This window comes from Hyposmocoma kahamanoa, unplaced genomic scaffold, assembly GCF_003589595.1.
Source record: "Hyposmocoma kahamanoa isolate Upper Pololo Valley unplaced genomic scaffold, ASM358959v1 89, whole genome shotgun sequence".
NCBI lineage: Eukaryota > Metazoa > Arthropoda > Insecta > Lepidoptera > Cosmopterigidae > Hyposmocoma > Hyposmocoma kahamanoa.
The window spans coordinates 1,674,846-1,685,445 of NW_020654520.1; the positions used below are offsets into that span (position 1 = coordinate 1,674,846).

Here is a 10,600-nt window from a genome sequence, read left to right on the forward strand (position 1 = left end):
GTGTGTTACAAACTAATTTACAAATTAACGCTTCCTATAATATGGGTAGATGGCGCTAATCCTAAACAAAATAAAATAATAACCGGCACTGTTCATAAAAATCTGTGCAATAAGCGGGTAATTTTTAGGTAAGTGTTTTGTACTCAACTTTCACTATGATATATTCGGGTAATTAAATAACAAAAATTGTCACCAAAATTGAGTACAAAAAACTTATCTGAAAATGTCAAAGTCAGAGTCAAATAATCATTTATTCTATAGGTAAAATTTTTACACTTGAAAACGTCATTTTTTTAAGCTACTTTTTAAACTATTGCTCGTTTACTACGCTGACCTCCCTGAGAAGAACTCTAAAACATACTCTTCAATTTTGTAATATGACTTTTCAATTAAAATACTTTTAATTTAAGTTTTAAACTTAGGAAAGGATAATCTTAATATATTCTCCGGAATCTTATTGTAAAATCGTATACAGCTCCCCATAAAAGAATCGTTTACCTTAGTTTAACAAAATCGTGATACCATGAGTTTGGAGTTAGTTCTAAATATAATATAATATATTATGAATATCTTCTTTATTAATGAAATTAAGTATAATTTTACGGGCATACAAAATATTTGAGTAAATGTACTGCGATGATGACATGATACCAGTCTCCTTAAACTTTTCTCTGAGAGAAACCCGAGAACCTAAACGGTACACAGAACGAATTGCTCGTTTTTGCAATACAAATATGGTTTGAACATCTGCCGCTCTACCCCACATGAGAATCCAGTAGGACATTACACTATGGAAGTAACTAAAGTAAACTAGTCTAGCAGTAGCAACATCGGTAAGCTCACGTATTCTACGGACGTATGCAGCAGAGCTTAAACTGCTAGCTAAGGAAGATATATGTGGAAATCATTGAAGAATACTACCTAAGGTCACTCCCAAAAATACAGCTTTATTAACAAAATCTAACTTTTCTCCATTTATTTCTATGATTGGACTAATCGATTTTACATTAGGTAATTCAAATTTAACACAATTTGTCTTCTTGGCATTGAGCAATAAATTGTTAATATTAAACCAGTAAAGACCTAATAAAAGAAATACCTAAAGAAATACCTTTGAAAGGGTATCGTTAATATTATCATAGTTAATGTGATGTCTGTCTGTTTTAAAAATCAAGGATGTGTCGTCAGCAAACAATACTATGTCGCAAAGGTCTGAAAGCGTTGTAACCCTTAACCGTGATCTGGATCACGGCAGTAAAACAGGAAACTTCCGGTCCACAAATTTATTTACGTGAAGTAATAAAAGTTAAAGTAAAAAAGCCCTTATCGGGTTTATTATGTTGAATTACAGATATTGGATAGACTGTTATTCGCTCATTATGGTCGATACATGATTTACATTGATTGTATTATGATTAAGCTTGAAAAGAATAAAAAATTAGACAATTTGATTTAGTAGTTCTGTCCGCTATCGCGGTCAAGCAGACCGTGGCCGTGGTACGAAGCAAAAATGAGAAAGAGAAGGAAGATGGAACGATTCAAATTTAAAATTTAAATACAAGTAAAAGAAAAAATGATACGATACAAAAAGGTGAGGTGACGGTGTAAGGAGGTCACACCGTCACAGGTCCTTAACAAAGAATGGTAGATCATTAATATAAATGAGAAATAAGTACGGTCCAAGTATTGCGCCCTGCGGAACACCCATTTTTACCGGAGAACCCAAAGAAGTCACTCCATTTATATCTACTTTCTGTATTCTACCGTTGAGATATGACGAGATAAGTTCCAACGCCTTGCCATTTACTCCGTAATATTCTAGCTTCCTAACAAGGGTAATATGATCCACGCAATCAAATGATTTTGAGAGGTCACAGAAAATCGCAATAGCGTTCTGGGACCTTTCCCAAGCATCAAATATATGTTTTAGTAGCGCTACCCCTACATCGCTAGTCGATCTACCACTAGTAGAACCACATTGTTCACTATCTACCGAAATAAAACAGTAATTGATTCAACATAACCTTTTCGAATTACTGAAGCACCATTTAGTTGATTTGTTTATTGTTACTAGAAATTAGAGTAGTATTAATAAATTGCAGGTTGTCAATGTAAAACAAATTAGTTAATATACAAAAATATAGCTATTTGGTACTCATCTCGATATCTGGTGTACTAACACACTAAGTTAACTATGCTCTTGAGTTATTGGTCATGGTAATGTAGGTATGGTTTATTTATTGTGACTGCGGTGGTGCGCACATGTCACGACTGTGGCCCTGCAACTGCGCTTCTAAATATTCTATGAAAATTAGTAGTGGCGCTGCTAAAAACATTTCTTTTAATCCTTGCGCCCGCGTGACCAATTGCGTAACTTTTTTGGTGCGACTAATTAAGGGTTAAAAACGGCCTTGGCCATTTTACCATCGGTAAAAGAAGGATGGCGACATCCCGTGTATTTTGTGACCCAGTGTTTTTGACGACGTGCATTAAGGAGACCTATCAATACTTGTGATTCATTATCAAAGCATGAAAAAAGCGAATTGAGTACAGCCTGTAGAAGCTGGGGTTATAAATTTGATATAGGTTATGTTTGTGACATTGTCCTGTATATCGTTTCGGATGTTTATTCCTAGTAGGAGAAAACAACAAGTTTTCAGTTTGTTTCCAAAAAGAATAAAGAACTTCCCGAATATTGCCAAATTTGCCAAACTCTGCCATTTTTAATAATGAAAATTAATAAAAATTAAATCTGCCCAATAACTGATTACTCCATTACGTATTTTATAGCTTTAATGTTTTATGTGTGCACTATAAAATAACCAATACTTCTGAAGTAAACATTCAATTATGATTAAAATGAACCGTACGTACAAGAACGTTATCTAATCTATGGTCGAACTGAATAATTTGCGTTGTGTTCTTGCATCTATTCTAAAATACATGTATTACAATTTTTTTATTTAGGAAATGGTCCAATGTTGACTGTCAACCGTGACCATGGGACCTGGAAAGGGCCCGAAACATCGGTTTGTTTGAAAAAACAAATATACGTGATTTAAATGTGGAAAAATAGTTTCATTTCCTATGGGTAACAATCGCGAAAACCTTCGAATATTTTTATTCCCGACTTCTAAAAATATACAAATATATATCGATAATTAGGCATAAACTAAAACGCAAAATTATACTAGCGAAGTCCATGAACAGCTCTTCGTTGTTATTAGGGCAGCTTTCGCCATCCTTTTTTTATACCAGCCTAGAGGATGACGAATTTTGTTGGGTATAGAACAGACAAATAAAATATCCATAAATAACAAGCAAAATTTTACTTTATTCTTTACATTGTTTCGTGGATAAGATGTTTATTTATATACTTAATGGATAAACATTCTGTTAAGTATATCGTGTAGTGCAAAACATATTTACATGGCTTAATATCTAACAAAATCGATATTTTTAAAGTAAAAAGGAAATAGCAGGTGACGGTGATGTTGTAGTCAAGATGGGAAAGTCGAAGTTTTGTGAAATGACTTTTTAAGAAGAGCTTTTCATTGCACGAGTAAAGCTCAGCACACGTTACCTGTTCTGTGTCTGAAACTACGTATGTTTTCTCATCAATGTATTTGTTTAATTTGATGTTCATAATATTTTAAAGTTTGTTAAATATCAAATGAATATATTTATTAGTAATTAAAATGAAATTGTGCACGAACAAAACTGTTTTCAATCTGAATGGTGTCTGTCATCTTAACATGACTTTTCAATATAAGTCTACAGTAAAAGTGCACTTATACTGTACGTGAACTATAAACCTATCAGATTCAGATTCATTTATTTCTCAAATGTAACATTACAGTGTAAATTGCACTACATGTCAAAGTATAAGAAATTGTATTGAGATCGTCGGACAAAAATTATAAGAAAATACACAATAATTAGAATATCGATGGTCCTACTACCAACACACGATTTTGACAATATTAATGGCGTTTATTATAGATCATTATTACTTAGCAAAAAAAAAGTACAGAATAGAACATATCAGTTAGTAAAAAGAAAAAAAAACATAATTTAAAAAATACAGTAAGTATAAATATTTGAGCCACAATAACAATCACAGCGTTTTTAAATATATTTAACATAGAGACTACGTTTTATGACATACAACGTCACTAACATTAGCATTAGGTGAATATTGCTTATAGTATTGCGTGTGCTCTCATGATGTTTCTAATTAATATTTTAACAAACTATGTAAACCAAATATGTAGTAAAAAGGATCGTTTAGATCCTACAGTAAAAAAAACAATAATGCGAATTCTATCATAAGAACAATATTCATAGTCATATAGAATAAATACGTTAAAGTAGTCTAAAAGTAAATGAATAGAGATCGTGTGATTTTTTCTAACTTCTCGTGTAACAAATAATACAAGTTTTTAAGTGGACGTGTAATAATTTTTACACGCGTTTGAAGTCAAGTAATAATAGGATTTTACACAAGAAATTAGAAAATAATCCTCGTGGTATAGTAAACGTAAAGAAAAACTCTCTACAGAGGCGTTCACACAGATCGAGCAGGAAAAGATTTAAGCGACGATTAAGAGATAAGTTTAGAAAATCAGTCTCAATGAACAGGCCATCAATTTTCAATAATTTTATTAAGTTATATACTATGTTATATATTAACATGCGTTTAAAGCAATGAATATGAAATGAAGTTACTTTTTATGTATTAAGCGAGCGTAGAAAATTAAAAGGAAGTTGGAACGTTTTAATGGTTTCAATGACACAAAATTGATTGACTGTTATTTCTATCTTCTCAATACTTTTTGAGTTTTGATTTGAGTAACAGAGATGAACACAAGTTGGCGTCTCGTTGCCTACGAGATATTTAAACTTTCTCATACATTCAAATATATTTAAAAGAGTGCCATAAAACCACGAAAAAGTTATATAAGTAAGATTTTATAAATAAAACATGCGATCCAGACCATTGCCAGTCATTTCTATTAGTACATTTCGCATATAAAAAGTATCACGAAAATTATCTACGATAGTACGTAATGAAGCCTATAAAGTCCATTTGCAACTAGATGACATGAATTATTGAAATCATGGTAAATATGTCGCAACAAAGTAATAGATACCAAAGTTATATAAGGACAAATAATGGACTTATTGCAGCAACTTCATAAGTTTTTTCGGTAGAATAAATCTTATCAAGCAGATATTCGAATGCCTGGTAAGCCATGTTGCAAATGGACTGAGTAATATATAATTGTATACTTATTTATAAACACGAGTAACGTCGAAACACCGAAACTAAACACAGATCTACGATTGGTTCTTGCACACAGATTTAACGTCAGTCTTTGGACAGTCGAATCACATAAAGTTATTGCTGGAGCGATGATTAACTAGCTAGATCACACTATTCAGGACGAAGATTAGTTACTAAGGTCTTTTCCAAACAGGGTGGTGTGCCGTGGACTTCATGATTTTATATTTTTTTTATATATAAAAGCAAAGTCTTGGTTAGACGATATGGTGTTGTGTTTTATTACTTTTCTCAAAGAAGATTGTTTGTGAGCTGCGATTTTTAGATCAGGCCAGTAAGAAGAGAATAAAACACATTCAGATAGCTTTTAGCTGTTCATACAAATATAGGAGGCAGTCGTACCACCATGTTAAGAAAAAGTATAAAGTTCTATACAATAAATGAACCTACGAACAACTAATATTTCTATATAGGTAGAATAACAGAAAGGCGAAGATGAAATGAATATTGACAGGGCCTATGTAATCATTGGATCTAATACATACAATACAATAACAAATAACACACTAACTGCATTGGACAATAAGGAGTAACAAAATTAATAATAGTAAGTGCGTCAGAGCAGTCCAGTAGTGCGATAAGTATTGCACGAATACTTAAATCCTGCATGCACCTACTTACAATTAATTTGATTACATCTAAAGTAGCTAACAACGGAAAATGAAAAGTTTTCTAACTATTTAAGGATTAAATAGGTTCTAGATTATTATGTTCACCTAAACAATTGCAGCATCTATGCTATTGGTGCCTCAATCAATAATATCAGTATCGTTAATAAAGGAATTACTAGTAGACATATATACCTTAGTAATAATGGGTGCAATAATCGATACATATCATTGTATATAGTAATTGTGCATTGGTATACAGATTTTTTTGGGCCTTTAATTTTGTTTTTGACTTACAACCTAGGATTTATTTGCTAATTTTCACGAAAAGAAAAATTTTCTCTCGAATTTTTATTTACATATTTATAATATACAAAACAGCAAAAGTGCACAAAAAACGATTTCACAAAATATGCATTTGAGCGATAGGTATGTTTAATTATATTTACATAAAAGCAATGTATACCTACAATAGTCAGAAGTGTATAAGAAACTATGATTTAGCAAGATGACGAAAAGAAATATAAAAAATCCCCTAAGTATACATTAATTCTAAAAAAATTAGACAACGTCTTTCTCAACTTTTGATCTAGTTTTCTAATTATCTATCATCATTAAATAACTACATATCACTCTATATAATAGGTTATTGCTATACAGAATCTATATACAACACGAAGCATTCAGAAGGTACGGTATAGTTTGCGACATCAAAAGTGAACTGAAAATAACAAAAAGTGTTTCATCTACACATTTACAACGACGACTAATTTTTCTACTTTTTCGTGTTCCTTACAATAATATATCACATTGGGTTAGAATCTTGTATACTTGCCCATTTGACAACTGTCAAAATGAGGACATTTTCCAGCATACCCAGATTTCAAGTTTTACTGTAACATTCTCTATAATTAATATTTGAACAAGATTAACAATCGAAATGTATTGAAATAATTTTTGTTGTTTTATTAGTTATTTTTATGAACAAATTACAATATCTACTTTAACAATTTACACTCCTTTCTTTAGACCTCCTAATATTAATAAATCCTTTGAGAAAAAAAAAGGAAAGAACAAAGATTTGCTCAAGTGTCTCAGTGTATTATGAATATGATACATATACTTATTTTTGTTGTCTGACATTTGGTTGTAAAGCTATAGACAAATGTATTTACTCAGTGTTGGAGTTTTATCTAAATGCAAAGCCGAAAAGGTGGCTTGGAAGTGGTTGTAGGAGGAGATCGGACGACCGAACACTGTCAGTATTACCATAAGAAAGACTTTTAGCAATACGACTATTACAACACGACATCCGTCTCCACTTAGACGAATCATACGGAAATGTACTCAGGGTTTGACGTCTCATCTAGATGGAAAGCCGAAAATGTGGCTTGGGAGTGTTTGTAGGAGATCCGTTATACAGCCAGTTATTATTTTAGAAACACTTTTAACACTGCGACTATTAGGTTCTAGTGGAGACGAATAAACTATACCTAAATGTATTTGATGTTGGACGTTCATCTAGATGGAAAGCCGAAAACGTGATTGGAAGTAGTTATACAGGAGGAGACCGGACGTCCGAGCACCTTTACTATTTCAGAGCGACCTTTTGTTCAATGGGACTATTACAGTCTTATATAGGAGTACCAGGTGAACCTAGTCAGAATTATCATGGGCTGCATTCAAAGTCTTCATGTCATCGGCTACCAAAGATCGGTCGTACCGCCTTTGCCGTGTGATTTTAGGCCTTACTGCGCCTAGCAGAGGCGCTGATATCGCATGGCCGGACGCTTGCAAGTCTTTCCTGGTCTGTAGTAAGGGTGACGTCACGCTGGATGACTCGTCTCCCTCGTCGTCAGACAGGGCAGGATAGCTTTCCCGCATTTTGAGACTGCGTTCTAGGCGACGGAGAAATCTGAATGGAAAAGTGCGTAAGTTAAACAAAATTAAGTTTCAAATCTTTATTTCAAAGGTTAACAAATTACATGTGAAAAAGTCAAATTTATAACATAAAGAACAGCACTAGGCTACGTCTATAGGTACTAAAACACAAAAAATGGGATTTAAGATTATGTAGGATTTGTCAACGATGTTCATTGTTAATTGTTAAAAAAATGTAGAATGGAATAGAAAACATTTATTGCTACGCCACAACATAAAATATAACCAAAGGAAACAAATAAAAAAAAAAGAGTAAAAAGCTACGAAACATACATTTAAAGTTACAAATAATCAACACCATTTAAAATACTATCGTGTGACGTATACAAAAGGATCCACCCAGCTAATGCCACAGTCGAGATTACGTAGACTATCAAGATTGGTTTTCAGTGGACCCTAAAATCGAGTTAAGTACCGGACGTGTGTGTTGCAATACAAACTAAAATAGACTAGATGTTTTCCATGCTCATGAAATGTTTGTTCAAAAAACTGAAATGTTTGTTTATCATATAAAGACCGTGCGACTTCCTCCCTGCAAAGTATGAAAATCCGTCAATGTCCGCTACTCTTAACTTTTAAATTTATTAACAAATGTACTATGTAAACAGGCAAAGAAAAACTCATATAGCCAACTGCCCTGTGTTCGTAATTGCGAGAATTAAAAGTGCCTACCTGTACAGCTTACTTCGAAAAAAAGAAAAAATAAATAATCTAAAGTACTTTGGTATCATTTCCCGCTTTTTCGTCATTTTTGTAGCAAGAGAGGAGGAGCGATAACGAAAATACAGTAGTGGATTGTATTTTGCCTAATTTAAACAAGAGACAATATTAGCCAAATGTCAAAATAACATTACTTTTATTAACTAATATTAATAACCATTGACTTACAAATATTTGGACAACGGGTCTAATACAAAAACCACGTAAAAATGTCCCAAGTCAACCTATTTAAACGTAGTGACATGTAAAGGAATATGAAAAAGGTAAAACGTTGAATTTAAATTGTAATGTCATCGCAGTACTGTCTAATGTTGCTTGCTTCGCTGTCAGTCGAACAAACGAACACTAAAGCGTGAATGACGCTCTGTATACGATTTTAACGCCCTATAAGTTCGGACACTTTTTAGCGCGGACCCGACGTCCATATAATTGTAAGTCAATGACTAATACATAAATTCTGTACTACATCGTCCTCGCTTTAGTATTTTATTATTTCCTCATATTGTTTGAGAAAACCACCATTAATGCCTCGGCGGGAACGGGGATTGCTTGACTCGTAAGTAATACAAGACCTCGTTGGCGCTTGGCCTTATAGCTCATACTCGTCCAGCAATCCTTAACCTCTGCAATAATGTACTACAAATATTTAAGTAAGTACCTTATTTGATTGCTGATAGTTCGCAGCTTATTAGTCTTGGCCGGCTTCCGCGAGTCTTCCGTCAGATCCAGACTGGATGAGATCTTCGACGACGTGTCCTGCGAGCGTAATAGTCCCATTATAGTGACTTTGTATACTTAAATTCGGGACGCAAAACATTCATTCATTGTTCCATGCAACAAAATTGTTAGCTGCGTAGATCAAAGACAAGCCAGCCTCTGAAAAGTTAAGTTTAAACGTGAAAGTGAAATAAATAGTTCGGTCTCTGAACACGTGCACGCGGTCGCTGCGCGGCGGCCACGCAGTTTTCGCGCGACGTCGCGTCCATGCGATGAAATTCGTATCGAATAAACGCGTCTCAGGAACCCTCATTATCTTTATGCAACGATTGCTTATGATACTATTTTCAGTTCAGAGGCGAATATGTACCATAGACAATAAAGTTATGGTTTGGAACTAAAAAGAGCGCCTTTGTGATATGGTTTACAGACTAAAGTGGAAAAACTATATATTCAGAAAATATTAATTTTATTTCTTAGTATATTTATTTTTATTATTTTACTCCTCTTAATAGGGTTACTAAATTTAAGTACCTTGGGCATTGGGTCAGTGAGTCCTTGGAGGATAACACTGACATTGAGAGAGAGCGTAGGGCATTAGCAGTGCGGGGTAATACGAGTATGTTGGCCCGTAGGTTCGCAAGGTGTATGGACAACGTAAAGGTATCTCTTTTTAAAGCTTACTGCCAGACCTTTTATACCTGCAGCCTATGGGTCAACTACACTCAGAAAGTTATCAACTCTCTAAGAGTTATATATAACAACTAGATGCCGCGCGATGCGCCGGGCCGCTAAAGCGGCCCGCGAGGGCTTTCTTTGTATCTGGTGACAAATTGGGAGTTGAACTTCATACTTCAGTAGAGAATTCTTTTTGTTTGACTTTGAGTGGGAATCGCTGCCATTGTTTTGCGAATTTTGTTTTTTTTTTACTCCCGGTAGAAACTGCCCAAGGTGTAGAGCAACATTTGTTTGGATAGGGCTAAAACGTATATTTCGCCCGTGCAGCTGGGGTCCTACCTGATATTCGAAAAGTGCTCCACTTTTCGAAGGTTTTGGTACTTTCTGATACTCACCAAATCAACCCAACCATTATTCGCATACATTACTATACCCGCTCTTCTTCTGGGAGAAAAATGCTGGTAAAAAAACCGAAAATTCACTGGTATGGTGGCCATCTTGGAAAATGGCGGGATCCAAATTTCGCTCTCAGATACATACTATGAACCTCCATACACGATCGGTTTTCAAATTTCAGTCGAATCAAAGCACT

At 34.0% G+C, this 10,600-nt stretch overlaps 1 protein-coding gene across 3 annotated transcripts in view; it reads right to left on the reverse strand.

The window, feature by feature from the left end:
• Positions 1-6,560: 6,560 nt before the first annotated feature.
• The window catches only part of LOC113236165 (verprolin-like), a 52,509-nt gene continuing 48,469 nt past the window's right edge, over positions 6,561-10,600 (reverse strand). For all 3 annotated transcript variants that reach the window (XM_026472171.1, XM_026472174.1, XM_026472172.1), the window contains 2 exons: positions 9,272-9,369; positions 6,561-7,867 (listed from right to left, as the gene is read on the reverse strand). In XM_026472171.1, coding sequence (XP_026327956.1) covers positions 7,609-7,867; positions 9,272-9,369 — 357 coding nt within the window. In that variant the 3' untranslated portion in view covers positions 6,561-7,608. The remainder of the gene's footprint in view (positions 7,868-9,271; positions 9,370-10,600) is intronic.